Source organism: Dromiciops gliroides, chromosome 2 (assembly GCF_019393635.1).
Source record: "Dromiciops gliroides isolate mDroGli1 chromosome 2, mDroGli1.pri, whole genome shotgun sequence".
In the NCBI taxonomy this organism is placed as follows: Eukaryota; Metazoa; Chordata; class Mammalia; order Microbiotheria; family Microbiotheriidae; genus Dromiciops; species Dromiciops gliroides.
The window spans coordinates 473494131-473511652 of NC_057862.1; the positions used below are offsets into that span (position 1 = coordinate 473494131).

At 35.3% G+C, this 17522-nt stretch overlaps 1 protein-coding gene across 1 annotated transcript in view; it reads left to right on the forward strand.

Moving 5' to 3' along the window:
- PPP1CB (protein phosphatase 1 catalytic subunit beta) overlaps positions 1–16263 on the forward strand; it is a 78222-nt gene extending 61959 nt beyond the window's left edge. Inside the window, exons 6-8 of the mRNA XM_043982418.1 lie at positions 5325–5476; positions 12644–12778; positions 14450–16263. Of these exons, the coding sequence (XP_043838353.1) occupies positions 5325–5476; positions 12644–12778; positions 14450–14554 (392 nt within the window). The 3' untranslated portion in view covers positions 14555–16263. The remainder of the gene's footprint in view (positions 1–5324; positions 5477–12643; positions 12779–14449) is intronic.
- Positions 16264–17522: the final 1259 nt, after the last annotated feature.

Sequence of the window (17522 nt, forward strand, 5' to 3'; positions counted from 1 at the left end):
TATTTCTTACATCACACTAAAATTTATTTCTCTGCCTTTTTCATCCATTTTTGCTACTTCCCTTTGGGGCCAGGTAGAACAAGTCTAATCCTTCCATTTGATGGTTCTTCAGAAACTTGAAGACAGGTTTCTTTCTTACTTCCCACCTTAACCTCCATCTTTGTCTCTTGGTAAAACATCCCAAGTTCCTTCATTTGGGTTTCATAAGGCATGGCTGACTGCTAGTATTTTTCATTTCCTCTGGACAATCTTCTTGCCATTTTCTTTCTAAAATATGTTACCCCAAATGGAACATTATTCCAGATGTAGTCTGACCAGGGCAGATAAGTGCCATCACCTTCCTAGTCCAGTATGCTAATACCACTCTTAATGCAACCTAAAATGTTGTTAGCTTTTCTGGGCTCCATAAAGCCATCCAGATTTTATTGACATCTTAGGCTTGTGTAATTTGCTCTTTTAAAAAAAAAAAAGAAAGAAAAGAAAAACTTTCCTCTCATTAGATTTGTCCCATCGTTCTATTCCAGTGAGATATTTTTAGATCCTGATTCTCTTATTCAGTGCTTTAGCTCTCTACTGTCTAGTTTTGTGTCATCTCCAAAAATGAAGTTATCTTTTTAATTAAATTCAACCCCTTAATGACTTCTCTTAGGATCATAGATTTAGAGCTTACAGGGGCTTTATTTTACAGATGAGGAAACTGAGGTCCAGAGGACTTAAGTGGCTTCTCTACATACTAAGTAAGATTTGAATCCAGGTTTTCCTGACTTAATTAAATGCTCTTTTGGATCAGGCTACTCAACTGTACCACTATTTAACTCATATTTCCATTTGCCCAAAAGGATAGCAGAAGACACTTCTTCAAGTACTTCAGGTATATTAAAGCCATAAGATTCCCTTGGTGTACCTAGTGTTGTAGTAATTCTATCAAAAATTAATCTTGTCTGGTGTGACCTTACTTTTAAGTGCATATTAAATTTAACGTTTGTACCAAGACTCCCCTGCTTATTTGTGTTCCTTCCTTCCTTTTGCTCTTTTCTATGTATTTTAAATGTTTGTAACATTCTTTTTCTCTTATCATTATCACTCCCCTCCCTTTTTCTCACTCCCCTTGCCTCCCAAATAAATAAAATAAAAACCCTTCCTTAAAATGAATACAGTGAAGTGAAACAGATTTGTACATTGGCCATGTCTAAAAAGACAGGGATTGTTCTATACCTCTAGTCCATTATCCCTCTGCTAAGAGGTAGAAAGTATGTCATGATTTTTTTTTGGTGGTATTGATCAGAGTTCTCAAGTCATTCATACTTTTCTTTGCCTCAATGTAAAAGCAATTTTCCTTGTTCTGCTCAATTTACTCTTCATTAGTTCATACAAGTCTTCCTAGATTTCTCTCAGTGCATCATGACCTATTCTTGGGGGTTTTTTTGTTTGTTTTTTGCAGGGCAGTGAGGGTTAAGTGACTTGCCTAGGGTCACACAGCTAGTAAGTGTCAAGTGTTTGAGGCTGAATTTGAACTCAGGTCCTCCTGAATCCAGGGCTGGTGCTTTATCCACTGCTCCACCTAGCTGCCCCCATCACGACCTATTCTTGATGAAACTGCTGGTACTTAGTGATTATCACTTTTTTCCTTTCTTGCAGTTCACAAATCATGCCTCTAATAATATAGTTGTGAATTTTGCCGGGAACTTCAGACAAGTTTGTCATCTTACAGTTTATACTCTTTATCTTTACTTCAAGGATGTTCTCTGTGCTCTATCATTATCTTCCCTCCTTTCCTCTGTCCTCCTGCCTGAAACAAACAGGAAATTGATTAGACTAGTTCAGACAGCTGAGAAGAAAATGCATTTTTGTTTTTGAAGTTGTGAAATTTGAGTGTTTGGACTAAATATGGCATAAATGAAAGATTCCAACCCCCAGAAGCATCCTTCCTCCCCATACAAACTTTTCCCTCCAAAATAACACAGACAAGGGCTATTTAATTTTTCCATTGTACATGTATCTTTCTTTGTATCTCCATTGCATAGTATAACATAACCTGACACATACTAGTTGTTGTTTGGTCATTTTAGTCATGTCTGAATCTGTGACCCCATTTGGGATTTTCTTGGCAATGATACTGGAGTGATTTGCCATTTCCTTCTCTAGCTCATCTTACAGATGAGGAAACTGAGGGAAACTGGTTTAAGTGACTTGTCCAGGGTCACACAGTGAGTAAGTATCTGAGGCCAAATTTGAACTTGGGAAGATGAGTCTTCCTGACTGGCACATGGTGTTTAATAAATGTATGTTAACATGCTGTATAAGTTAAGATAATGTGGGGGGGGAGGGCAGGCAGCTAGGTGGTGTAGTGGATAAAGCACTGGCCTTGGATTCAGGAGGACCTGAGTTCAAATCCAGCCTCAGACACTTGACACTTAACTAGCTGTGTGACCCTGGGCAAGTCACTTAACCTTCATTGCCCTGCCAAAAGAAACCACAAAAAAGATAATATACAAGGAAGAAAGATGTTGAGTTTTTTTAACTTTGAGTTTAATTTGTGAAAGGTAAATAAAAATTTAAAAGCTTCAGAAACCAATAGTAGAAGAGAAGAAAAAGGATTTTATCTCATATTTCAAACAATTTTCTTTACCACAATCTTCTTTCTAGAGCCCACTTTTTTTTTTCTCTTGAGCATCCTCTCTGCTCATGCTTTTTTCTCCCCATATCCTTCAGAAAAAATTTATGGAAATATGTTAAGGCCCAATTAAATCACATCATCCTGAGAATATTTAATGATAAAACTTGAAGGACAACAAATGAAAAATGGAAACAATTCTTAGGATTATTATAACAAATTCCATCACAGCCCCTGAACGAAAGTGTCACCATTTTGGGGGTGGGGGGGGGAGGATGGAAAAGCAGCTGAACTAATACAATACAGTTATACACAGAAGAATTTTATGCAGAAGATGACACAATTTTGAGGGCATTAAAAGAATCAGTTCTTAAGATATTTGAAACAAAGGAGGATATCATTAATACTAAAAAAAAAGAGAGACTGAAAAAAGTATCAACTACCTATTTTCCTGTCTGCAAAATCTTAACAAAACTAGTCTATGTACTTTATCAAGGACATCTGTGACTTTTAAGGAAAAAAAAACATTTTATTTTGTAGAGAAAAATGTAGCATTAAAGATTCTTTTTAAACAGGTTGTCTTGTGCATATATTAAAATTATAAAGAATTCCCTGATGCTATAAAATTGATAATTTTGTTCAGCTGTCTTATTAATGTCAAGTGAGACAAAAGGTATTTGTCTCTGTCATAGGAAATAGCTATTACAAAGAAAAAGGGAAGGATTCTTAGAGCTGGCTAGGTCTTTTATGGAATCTGTGGATGACATGGTGCTGATTATACCAAATTCTAGGATATTGTAGAGCAATCTAAATGTGATCTATAACTGGAGAATTTGGCTTACCCCCAAAGGATAATGTGAATAAAGAATACCTATTTTTCAAACTATACTATGGAGGTTCGTGGACATCCTGTATAGTCTGTCCAGTATAATGCAAATGAACCATGAGCCAGGTCCTTTGACCAGGTAGAATTAAATAGGATGAAGAGAGTGAATTGGATAGCATTCTAGAAATTATACAATTTTCAGTGACCTCCCTGCCCTCAAGTTCTCAAAAATTTTTCTTTTTAACATCAGAAATACTATATGACTTCAAAGAAGTAAAATCTCATTTTACCCAAAAGGCAATGAAGGGGGAATGTGAAGAGTTCAAGTAGGCTGCAATAAGTTACCAACAAAACTTGAGCATGAAAAGCAGCATGAAAGATTTTATCAGAGAAATACATGACTAGAAAGAAATACACTCTGCACTCCACTGGCATATTAAGAGACAGTAGAATTAGAATATGCCTTTGGTACCTTAGATAGATTCCCACCCCCTGGGGAAGAGTGACAGAATCTAGAGTTGTACTGAATGGATTTGTAAACTGCACCATTGGAAGATATACCCATATCATTGAGATTATAGATTCATCAGAGTATCTTTTACTTTGGTATTACCATGTGTAGGGCTTGTTTTGTTAGATGTAAGTATTAACTGCTATAAAATTAGGTAGTTCTTCCTTACTGTATCCATGGATAATTGTAAATGTATTCTTGTATATTGGAGTCTTACTAAGAATAATAGCTAATGATTATATAATGATTCATAGTTTTAAAAGTACCTTCTGGGGGCAGCTGGGTGGCGCAGTGGATAGAGCACTGGCCCTGGATTCAGGAGGACCTGAATTCAAATCCAACCTCAGACACTTAACACTTACTAGCTGTGTGAGCCTGGACAAGTCACTTAACCCCAATTGCCCAGCGGGGGGTGGGGGGGGGACCTTCTGTGAGGTAATGTTATCTCCAATTCCTAGATTAGGACAGTTGTTCAAATAGGTATAACTTGTTCAGAGTTAAGACATGCATTAAGTAGCATCTTGGCCAAACCCATCTTAACCATTCTGAAATCAGCATATTTGCTGTCTACCACACTGCTTTCCACAGTACTGTCATAATCTTTGCTAGTAGAGTCTTTATGGTGGTTTTAATAACTTGGAAGTAAAGAAGTAGATGTGTTGAAGAATCTGAGTTGAATATTCAACTTTATAAGTTAAGGATAATTGAGTACTCAGCTTTGTAAAGTTAAAAATAAGTGCCCATCATGTGCTAGGGCAAGTATAAAGGTAAAAAATTACCTAGTCCTCTGCCCTTGGGGAGCTTATAGTCTAGTGAGTTTGGGGGGAATACAATGTAATTATATAGTATAAGAAGATCAATAGATGGAGTTAAGGGTGGAGTGATGATAGTCTAGATAGCATAGAGGATTGACATGAGTAAAAGTGGGAAAAGTTTAGGAGTAGAATTGGGACAGAGTGTTCTGGTTTTACTGGAATATATTATATTTGAAGAGGAGGTTTAAGAAATCAGGACAGGGGGCAGCTAGGTGGAGCAGTGGATAAAGCAGTAGCCTTGGATTCAGGAGGAACTGAGTTCAAATCTGGCCTCAGACTCTTGGCACTTTACTAGCTGTGTGACCCTGGGCAAGTCACTTAACCCTCATTGCCCCACAAAAAGAAAAAAAAAGAAATCAGGACAGCCAAAAGATTAGAACCAGGTAATGGGATGGCCTTGAATATTAGCAACAAGTGTTTATTTGATTCCATAAGCCGTGAAGAATTACTGAAGGTAAGTGGTTTTAAGGATTGAGAGAACAAAAGTTGAACTAAGAGTTTGATACAATAGTTCTATATCATATTTCTAGTAACTTTTTCACTGCTATCTTTTTCAAGGTTTACTTTGTGATTTGCTGTGGTCTGACCCAGATAAGGATGTACAGGGCTGGGGAGAAAATGATCGTGGTGTTTCTTTCACATTTGGGGCTGATGTGGTCAGTAAATTTCTAAATCGTCATGACTTGGACTTGATTTGTCGAGCTCATCAGGTATGAAATCTAAAACTTGTTTTGATACATGTTTCTTAATGTTTTATCCCATCTAGTGGACTTGATAAGAGTGATACCTTTATTCCTTGGAGATATTTATTTTAACAAATATTTTATTAAGCAACTATGTGTAAGGCACTAAGCTAAGTGCTGGGAATAGGAATAGAGAAACAAAAACATCTCTTGCCCTTAAGAAGTTTATATTCTACTGGAATAGAAGTTTTTATTTTAAAAATTTGTAAAGGGGGCAGCTAGGTGGCGCGGTGGATAGAGCACTGGCCCTGGATTCAGAAGGACCTGAATTCAAATCCAGCCTTACTAGCTATGTGACCCTGGGCAAGTCACTTAACCCCAATTGCCTCACCAAAAAAAAAAAAAACTGTGTAAAGGGATGTAATTTTAACATGTTTTACACACTACTACCACAAGCAAATAATGGGTTTTACATTTTTAAAACCATTCTTAGCTCTCTCCCTTACAAAAACTGGCAGCTGGCCTTGGTAGAAATCTGATCTGTGCTTTACAAAATAAACATCTGCCTTTGAATTATTAAGTGCTTACAATGGTGCTGTACTTTGTCTACAAAGACAGAAGTGAAGATCCCTGCTTTCAAGGAGTTGCTATTCTAATGGTTTTACAATCCTAATTTGTCAGCCTAATCTCAGACCTTGTAAGGATTGGCGAAGAGTAGAAACAGATTTCTAATTTGTCTATTTATTTTGTTTCCTTCTGTAATTTTCTGAAAACATGTAGAAAATAATTAGCCATGTTTATCTTGGTTATCTATTTTCTTTTAAAAATCTAACTTCAAGGGACAGCTAGGTGGCGCAGTGGATAGAGCACCAGCCTAGGATTCAGGAGGACCTGAGTTCAAATTTGACCTCAAACACTTGATACTTACTGGCTGTGTGACCCTGGGCAAGTCACTTAACCCCAATTGCCTCACCAAAAAGCAAACAAACAAACAAAAAATCTAACTTCAATTTGCTTTTAATTCAAGAAAGTAAGTAAATGTGAATACCGTAAAGCCTCAACTGACTTGGCTTATTACACATGTTTTTGAAAAGTTATTTTTAGAGCAAAAACCTTTGCATGGCTGTCTCTTATGCCAGAAATGCACTCCCTTCTTGCCTTTACTTTTTAGAATCCCTTGTTACTTTCAAAAGTTGGCTCAAACAATACTTTTTGTACAAAGTCTTTACTAAAATCCGTATTTGCTAATACCCTCCTATTCCTTCTCTCCCATGATTTCCTGTTCATTTTTTACATATTAGATGTGTACATGTTGTCTACCCTGATATAAGCTTTTTTTATGGTTGGGACTAATTTTGCTTTTGAATTTGTATCCCCAATATCTAGTACCATGTCTGGTACATAGTAGGTGCTTAATAATGCTTGTTGATCATTATAGAATGGTATTTGTCCTGTGTCACAACATTAGCTTTTTAATGTAATTTTTACCAATTTGCTTTCAATTTTTAAGAAGTGATTTTTTTTAAAAAAATTTTTTTGTGAGGCATTGGGGTTAAGTGACTTGCCCAGGGTCACACAGCTAGGAAGTGTTAAGTGTCTGAGGCCGGATTCGAACTCAGGTACTCCTGAATCCAGGGCCAGTGCTTTATCCACTGCGCCACCTAGCTGCCCCAGAAGTGATCTTTTACAAGTATTAGAATATCAGGAACCAGGTTTTAGCTCCAAACTTTAGCTACCTGGGGTCAAATTATGAAATTAGAAATATTCTGAATAGTTTTTTCTGACCTAGGTTTTAGATACTTGTAGTAACTAATGTATCTGGACTGAGCATTTAAAGTATAATGGTGTCTTATTTTTTTCAGAAGTTTCTTTAAGTGTTGACTTCTAGACTATGAATGTATTTCGTATATAATTACTATCATTGCCAAGAATGATTAACAACTTGATAATACAGGCATATCAATCAATGTTCTGCATGTTGATCTATTCATATTATACCAGTCACTAGCTGCGTGTGTTGAATTATTCCTGTCACACAGCAGTTGTCTTCTATCTCCTGTAATAGGATTCTTGACTGATCAGTTTTGATTCCACCTTCTGCATGTCTTGGCTCATCACCTTGAGCAAGCCATCTACATTTGTTTGCTATGCCTATTATGCTTATTCTCTCTTCCTTTAAATTCTCTGCAGTCTGCCATCTAACTGCATCATTTACATGAAACCTTCCAAAGATACAAGTGGTATTTTAATTATCAAATCAAATGAACTTTTCTTAGTTCTGATTCTTCTTGACTTCTTTTGTGGCATTTGACACTTGAAATTTTTTTTAAAATTTTAATTTATGGAATAAAACAAGGATTTCCATAACATAGTACAGTAAAAAAAAATGATCGTACATGAAACTCCAAATCTACTATGCACAATTATTATTCCTTTCAAATATACAACAAAATTGTGTAAACTTCTCTTTTCCCTTTTTTCTTCCCTCTCCCCACCCTGCTGTAGAGATAGCTACCATTAGACACAAATAGGAATACATACACACACACACACACACACACACACACACACACACACACACACACACACACGCGCGCGCGCAAATTTATTCTTATCAATTCTTTCTCTGGATGCAGATAGCACCTAGAGCATATATCCTTTATAGTTAATTTGGGTGTTTATAATAGACAAAATAACTTATTTGCTTAAAGTCGTTCTTAAAATAATATTGCTATTACTGTATATAATGTTCTTGATTCTTCTTATGTTGCTCATTATTTTGTACAAGTCTTTCCATATTTTTCTAAAATCTTTGAGCTTATCATTTTTTATGCACAGTAGTATTCCATCACAATCACATCCACAATTTGTTCAGCCATTACCCTATTGATGGGCATCCCTGCAATTTCTAATTCTTTGCAACATAAAGAGAGTTGTTATAAACATTTTAAAACATAGATTCTTTTCCTTTTTCCCTAATCGTCTTTGGAAATAGATCAAGTAGTGGTATTGCTGGTTCAAAGGGTAGTAGTTGGCAGCTAGGTGGCGTAGTGGATAAAGCACCGGCCTTGGATTCAGGAGTACCCGGGTTCAAATCCGGCCTCAGACACTTGACACTTACTAGCTGTGTGACCCTGGGCAAGTCACTTAACCCCCATTGCCCTGCAAAAAAAAAAAAATTAAAAAAAAAAAAGGGTAGTAGTTGAATAACTTTTGGGGCATAACTCCAGATTATAGAATATTCTCCAAAATGGTTAGATCATTTTATAGTTCCACCAACAATGAATTTGTGTCCCAATTTTTCTGTGTTTTCTCCAAAATTTGTCACTTTTTTTTTCCATCATTTTAGCCAGTCTAGTAAGTGTAAAATAACTCAAGGTTGTTTTAATTTGCATTTCTTTAATCAATAATGATTTGGGGCATTTAAAAAATATGACTATAAATTATTTTGAAGTCTTCATTTAGAAAACTGCCTGTTCATACCCATTGACCATTGATAAATGGGGAATGACTCATTAAAGTTCTTTATATATTTTAGATATGAGACCTTTATCTGATAAACTGTAAAATTTTCTCCCAATTTTCTGCTTTCATTTTATTTGTACAAAACCCTTTTAATTCAATGTAATCAAAATGATCTATTTTACATCTAATATTTCTCTATTTCTTGTTTATTCATAAATTGTTCACCCTATCCATTAGTCTAAGTAAATAATTGGAAAGATATTATTTGGTCACAGATAGGGAGGGCCAATAAAATGACAATTTACCCAAACTATATATTCAATCCCATCCTGATTAAATTACCGAAAATTTTATTTTACTGAATTAGAAAAAATAACAAAATTGATTTTGAAAAACAAAAAGTCAAAAAAAGTGGGAGGATTAGCAGTACCAGATCTTAAAATTGTATTATAAGGCAGTAATTATCAAAACTATCTGCTACTGGCTAAGAAATAGAAAGGTAGATCGAAGGAATAGAGTAGACATACAATTTACAGCAGCAAATATACATAACCTTGTATTTGACAAGTGTAAAAACTTAAGATTTTGAGATAAAAATTCATTATTTATTAATTTTTAAAATTTTTTTTTTAGTGAGGCATTTGGGTTTAAGTGACTTGCCCAGGGTCACACAGCTAGTAAGTGTTAAGTGTCTGAGGCTGGATTTGAAGTCAGGTACTCCTGAATCCAAGGCCGGTGCTCTATCTACTGCGCCACCTAGCTGCCCCAAAATTCATTATTTATTAAAATTGTTGGGAAAATTGGAAAGCAGTATGGCAGAAATTGGGTATGGACTAGTAGTATCTCATACCTTTTATCAAGATAAAGTCAAAATGGATACATGACATAGCTATAAAGAGAGATATTACAAGAAAATTAGAAGATTATTTTCTCCCATACACTTTGTCTTTTTCTCCTCTCTGTTGACTTCCTCATTTCATTTGCTATATATCTTCTTGCCTTTCCTTGCCTACTGAATTGGTGGTGGAGGGTGGGGTCCTCCAACTGTCTTAGACCCTATTCTCATCTCTTATTATACTATCCTCAGTGATCTCATTAGCTCTAATCAAGCTCAATGATCATATCTATGCAAAATGATTCCCAGTATCTCAAGCTCAAGTCTCTCCTGAGCTCTAGTCTGACATCACTATCTGTGTTTTAAACATTTATTTTTTTTCTCTTCTCCTGACCTCCTCTGTTACATTGGAGGACACAGTTTTTCATAGTTACCCAGGCTGACAACCACAGTGTTATCCATGACTCTATATTCTCACTCATCCCACAAATTTAGTTCATTGCTGTTTGGGACAAAATTGCCTCAGTTTACCCAAATAACTCAAGACCACCAGATCAAGCAGAGGCAGATTTATTACATTCTCATGAGAACAGGCGACCTCATGACCCCATTGCAAGGGCTGAGGAGCATGCAGTAATGGGCTCATAAGTTAGTTTTTTTATAGAGATTTTGAGGGAGTGATGGTACCAGGAGCTGGTACCAGGGGGAGTTAGGACTTAGAAATGTAAAAGGGGAGGTAGTATCTGGGTGGGGTTCGAGCTAGCAAGAGACATCTTCTCCTGCCTGGTGTGTTGTAGCAACAGCATAACAAGGCCTGGGGGTTTGGAATATAGGCAAGGAGGGGGGAAAGGAGTACTAGGGTACATCAGGTTCAGTAAGGCAAAATACATGATTTCTATTGTAGTCTATGGGATAATACATGAACAAAATGATGGGGTTGGGTACCTTCCAGACCCCATCTTCAATCTAAACTGGCTCAAGTCCACCTATCCCATACAATTTATAAGTATTTTTACATTTGTGATATCTCTCCTATATAGACAGTTCTCACTTTTGCTAAGTTTCACATTATGCAAATTTCATTCTCCTAGGGGCAGGAAGCAGGTACACCCAACCCTTCACTCCTTTGCCAGCAGCATAATAGTCGCATTAGTGCAGTCTTGAGCCAGGGATCCCCTGCTCCAGGCACTGAAGTTTCTCCAGCTGATGGGGTGGCCCAAGCACTATATGGGACCCTAGATACTGTAGGTGCTTGGGCTTCTGGGGGCTTAGAACTGTGGAGGGGGCAGCATCTCACCAAGCTCCTCAAGGGGAAGGGGTGTTCTGTGGAACAGTATACTTATTACAACTGTCTCTACATACTTTTTCTGTATAGTAACACAGCAACCCCATAGTTCAGGCCCTCATCTTCTCTTGTTTAGCCTTTGGGGGGGGGGAGCACGAGGGTTAAGTGACTTGCCCAGGTCCACACAGCTAGTAAGTGTCAAGTGTCTGAGTCGGATTTGAACTCAGGTCCTCCTGAATCCAGGGCTGGTGCTTTATCCACTGGGCCACCTAGCTGCCCCCTTGTTTAGCCTTTTAACTGGTTTCCCTGCCCCATGTCTGTGCCAAGGTGATTTTTCTAAAGTCTGGGTCTGATCATGTGACCATCTTATTCCTTACCAGTTAGCTCTGGTGGCTCCCTATTATCTCCAGGATCAGATACGAGCTGCTTTATGTGACTTTTAAAGATCTTAATAATCTGGCTTCTTCATGTGTTGTCACATCTTCTTAGACATACTCCCTTTCATGCACTCTACAAGCTGACCATGCTTCCCTGGTCAGAAACTTACAAAGTACCTTGTTAATTATTTGCATTATAAAAGGATGTTTTACTTTCAGAAAAGGATTTAGTACTTTAAAGTGACCTTTCCTAATGCAAAGTGTTTATGTCTGTATCATTAAATTAACAGATTTTGGTTCTAAGAATTTAAAGCCCTTTGTGTTTTGAATCACATCCTTTATTTAGGATAAATCACATGAAAATAAAGGAATTCTAGAAATTATAATGTATAAGTCATTGGGGAAAATCATTAGTTAGAGCAAATCAGTTTTCCAATACCTTTTCAAAGTAACTTATCAATTCAAACTCAGTACATATTTGTGCAATTCAAACATAGAATTGGAAATTTTAAAAATTCTTCAGAAATGTTACCTTTAATTTCTTCATTATCTCCTATTCTTGCTATCCACAGACTTCGCTCAACAGTATTATGTTAAGCACTTTTATGTGCAAGACATTGTGCTGGGTACAGGGGATATAAGGACAAATATGAAATATCTCCTGCCCTTAAGGATCTTACATTATACTGAAGAAAACAACATTTATATATTAAATATATAAGAAGTAACTTTGGATCCAGGGGAGGGCAGTAACTAATGAAAAGAATAGAAAAAGCCTTGCGTTAAGGGTGGCAGTTGAGCTGAGTAGGGATTCCAAAATGTGCTAGAGGGAGAACAGATGACTTAACAATTGATTGGATATATAGAGAGTACGATTGAGTCGATCACTAAAGACCCCGTTGAGGTTCAAAATCTGAGTCCCTGGAAGGATTATATCCTCAGAAGAAACAGGGAAAGTAGGAAGGATAGATTTTAGGGAATGTGTACTAGAAAAAGCTACTCCTATATGTATATGACAATGAGATTAACACTGAGGTATCAAAAAATGAATATAGAAAGTGGTATGATCTGTTAATATATTTTCCCTTTACCCCCCAAAATTACATGATGTCTTCTGAATAAAAAAGTTTTTTTTTCATTGCCCACTATTTTTGGATTATGTTATTGCTCCACTATTTTAATATTGAAAATCAGGAATTAGTTATAAATTAACAATATTTTATTTTGATTAGGTGGTTGAAGATGGATATGAATTTTTTGCCAAACGACAGCTGGTAACCTTATTTTCAGCCCCTAATTACTGTGGCGAATTTGATAATGCTGGTGGAATGATGAGTGTGGATGAAACTTTGATGTGTTCATTTCAGGTATGACATTAATATTAATACCCTTTGTTGGTGGTCTTTTGGCTTTTTTATTCCCTGTTAGAAGTGTGGTAAAATATTCTAGATGCTGTGATGACTCAAATTAACTTCTGAGCCACCAGTAACTGCTTATAGTTAGTAAGCTGCTGCCTGGCTTATAGTTGCTATATATGTATGGTTAATGAATATAGCGAATGCTTTTGAAATAATTCTTGTTAATTAAATAAAAATTGTTGAATGACTGCTGTCTGCAAGGCACACTGAGGATGAAAGAAGCTACTGCTATTCCTGCCCATAAAGAACCTCTAATGTTATGCATGAGGGAGGAAGGGATTCAGCATTTATAAAAGTCATTATGATTTCACTATAGAATGTGATGGGAGGAAATTTAAAAATTCAAACCAAAAAAATCCTCCAAGAAAATTTAGGGAACAAGAGTTCTCTTTGCTCAGAATTTAAAGTAGAACTTACTGTATTTAATACTTAAAATAGAAATTATATATGTGAAAGTAATAAAAGACTTTTTAAAAAATTATATAAATTTCACTAATTTAGACTGCTTCCTTCCCTCCTTCAGTGGTCCAATTTAATAATGAGGTTTCATTGTACAAATTACAACTGCAATCTAATTATCAATTATGCAGTCTAAATAGTGTTGGTCTTCTGTCAATTTTAGTTCAACAATTATATATGTATTTAAATCTCCCTACTATAAATAGGTACACACGTTTATTTCTTGTGATTTTTGATTCAAATATAGAATGTGTACCTAAAGCAATGTAGGTATATGCTGGAAGACCGTTACACAAAATACCAAATAAAATATTTTATGTAAAAAGTTTTATCATTTTCTTATTAGCTATATTTTCATTATTTTTATTGTCCTCCTTGGGATTGGGGGTAGGGGAAGACTACCTTATATCTAGACCCCATATGATAGTGCTGTAGTAACTTGAAAGAGTTAGTGCTCCTCTCTAAATTATTATTAGGAATTTAACTTCTCCACTAGGGAAAATGAAGATAATCATAACTTTAAACCCTTTTAGAGTTTTACTGTTTTTTCCCCACATAGAATCATAGAATCTAATCCATCTAGGTTTTAAGATTAGGATCATAGCCTTAGTCTAATCCTTTAATTTTGTAGTTGAAGAAATGTGGTTCTGGGGAGATTCTGATAACTTACCTAGTATTATCTCTTGATTTATTGGAACAACTTAAACAGGTAGGTAGGCCTGGAATTAAGTATTTGACATAATTTTTTTACTAGTCATATTAATATGTAGTGATACTGAATAAAAACATGCAAACTATAGGTGTGATTTTGATTAGGAAGGTATGCTCAGTCACATGAAAACAAATATTTTTAAAAGTTTCATTTTGGGGGCAGCTAGGTGGTGCAGTGGATAAAGCACCAGCCCTGGATTCAGGAGGACCTGAGTTCAAATCTGGCCTCAGACACTTGACACTTACTAGCTGTGTGACTCTGGGCAAGTCACTTAACCCCTGTTGCCCCTCCAAAAAAAAGTTTCATTTTAAGGAGCCTTTCTGATTTCCTCTTTTCTTTAGATAGGGTTCAAAAATATTACTTTCCTAATTCTTATATTATGAAAGCCAGTTATCTGTCTTATTTAAGTCTAAAAATATGACACTTTCTTGATAAATTCTTTACTACAGATACTAAAACCATCTGAAAAGAAAGCCAAGTACCAGTATGGTGGACTGAATTCTGGACGTCCTGTCACTCCACCTCGAACAGCTAATCCCCCGAAGAAAAGGTGAAGAAAGGATCTGTGTAAAGAACCCATTAGATCTGTAAAGGACAAAACTCCATAATATATAAGTGTGCACTGTAAAACCATCCAGCCATTTGACACTCTTTATGATGTCACACACATTTAACTTAAAGAGACGGGTAAAGGATCTTCATTTTTTTTCTAGTAGAAAGATGTGCAACACTGTATTGTAATAAGTATACTCTGTTCTAATATCCAACAAAGTTCAATCCAGATTCAAAAATACCCATTAAGGTTCCATATGCACTTATCATGGTTTTTAAAGTTGAAAAGCATCCCAGTTAAAACTAGATGTGATAGTTAAACCAGATGAAAGCATGATGATCCACTTGTGTAATGTGGTTTTTAGTGTTGCTTGATTGTTTAATTACTTTGGGTTTGTTTGGGGGGGGAGGGGGGGAGGTTTTTTTTTTTTTTTTTTAAGCTAGAATAATGGCAAATGGTTTTCATTTTCCCTATATTTTTTGGAAGTGAAATGTGGGGAGGGGCTTTTAAAAACAGCCACTGACTTATTTTTCCCTTGCTTATTGAGCTGTTTACCTGTTTAACTTAGTAAATATGCAGCCCGTTATACTTTTTTAAAAGGATAATATACAGTGATAGTGAATTAAAAACATGCAAACTAAGTCCGATCTAGTAACTTAAGCAACTTGACTGAGCAATCTGACCAGCTGACAGTAAACATTTTGCTTTTTACTTAAATTGCCACTGATTTGGACTTGCGCACTATAATATTTTAACTTATTAATGCTATATTGTGCAGTAGCATTTCATTTAACTTTAAGATAAGGCTCAAATAGTATTACCCAATTAGTTAGTAATGTGATTATGTGGTACCTTGGCTTTAGATTTAATTAGCACGAAACACCTTTTGGCATGCTTAGCTTTCAGGTAACACCCTCACCTGCATCAGAGCATTTTTTTGTAGATTCCCCAGAATGTGAGGATCCTTTTTTGATAAGCCTCAGAAAGCTGATACTTTCTTTTTAAATTTTTCCTAAAGAAGGGATATATTTACATGGATGCTGATTGGTGGGATACTGTTCAACTATATGGATATTGGGTGCTTAACTGTCTAGTATTGCCATGTGGATTGTTGTATGCGATTGTAAGGCTTATATCACTAAAGATTTTATCCTCCTGGATTTTCATGATCAAAGTTCATACAATATTACTGTATAGACTTATGCTTTGTAGTGTACTATAGTAGCAATAATTTCTGTACATGATCAAGAGTTTATTGCTGTATTTCTTTTTACTGTTCTTTTCCCCCCTCCCCTTTTTAAGGGTTAACATTAGCAAAATGGCAAGGTGTAAAAAAGTCACTTAAAGTTCTTAGGTGAAAATTGCAAGACACAGATTTGTGGTTCTTTACTGAATGTAATTATAAGGCTTTTTATTGAACGTTGTCAAATTTGTAAGCTTGGAGAAAGATATCAGATTTATAATGCCATTCTGAATGTGCTACAATAGATGTAAAACTCTTTAATATCGTCTTTGAAAATGTTAAATTGAGGATTCTAGTAACTTACATTTGAATTGGCACGTTATATAATGCAAGAGATATTTGATTTTTGACACAGTGAAAAAGTTCTTTAAATAGATGTCTCTTTTCTAATTCCATTTTGTTTTAAAAGCATATTTCAAATGTAGTTTTTTTTTTCCATTTAGTAAAAGTTGTCTAATTGATTTGAAGCCTGACTGGTTATTTGTCTTTTTTCTTTCCAATGAAACTTTAAAACAACAACAATAACAACCACAACACACATTCCTCCAAAGAACTTGTCATAGACTTGATGCATATTGGCTCAGTGCCTCTTTAGAAAAATGTCCGTGGACTATCTATATCTATATACCTATAGATATAGATAGATATGTAGCTGTCTATACAGATACATATAAACATACATAAAATACGTAAATGCTACTATCATTGCTTCATGCTTGGTATACTGGGTTAAATTTAATAGCAGCACTTTTGTCTAACTTGATTTTAAGTGTCAGTTAATTCAGATAGTAATCAGAGCTGAAATTGAATAGATTTTTTCAAGGATTTTAGATTCAGTATTTTTTGGTGTGGGTATATATAAGGAGGGCTTGGAAAATGTGTTTTAGATGGCATGGAAGATGGAATAACTTGTATCTTCTGTTAATTGTACATAACATTCAAATCTCATTAATTAAAAATTCATTTAATTGGGAATTATAATAATTCAGATAGGACTTGAGTTTACCTTTATATAATCTATGAAATATAATGCTGATTATGTACATTTTTATAGTATAAACTAAATTAAAAGAGGGTATAAACTAAACTAAGAGGAGAATAAACTAAATTATTTGGGGAGTGTGTTAGCCTGCTTAAGAAACTTTTTAACTCCTCTTAACCACTTTAGTAACATCATTTGCATACAAACAATGTATTCATTACAAATGTTTACTTGGCTACACTGTTACATATTGCTGTGTACTTGAAAATAATAAAACTTAATTTCTTTTTTTAACAAAAGTCCTATAATTCTGGTGTCACTAATTCAGACTGCTCCCCCACCCCAGGCATTATAATTTAAAATATAAGGCTTCACAACAATAATAATAATAATAATCTTCAAAACCAGGAGTTTACATAAGTAGTCTAAATAATATTACCAAGAGACAGCAATGACATTTTTAGGAATATGTCATTGGTCTTTTTTTATACAAAAATTTTTTTTTTTGTTAAAAGAGAATTGTGACTTTGCTCCTTTATCTTCCATTATGTTTTTCTACATGTTGACCATGTCCAAACCAATGCTGCTATAGGTAACAAGGCACTTGACTTAAGTTCATGGGACATATTTAGCACTAAATAATATCCTTGCCTTCTTTTGTTAGAATCCGGTTTCAGTTCTAACATTGATTCATGGGATCATAGGATTTAAGGTTGAAAGGACTTTACATATTATCTAATGTAC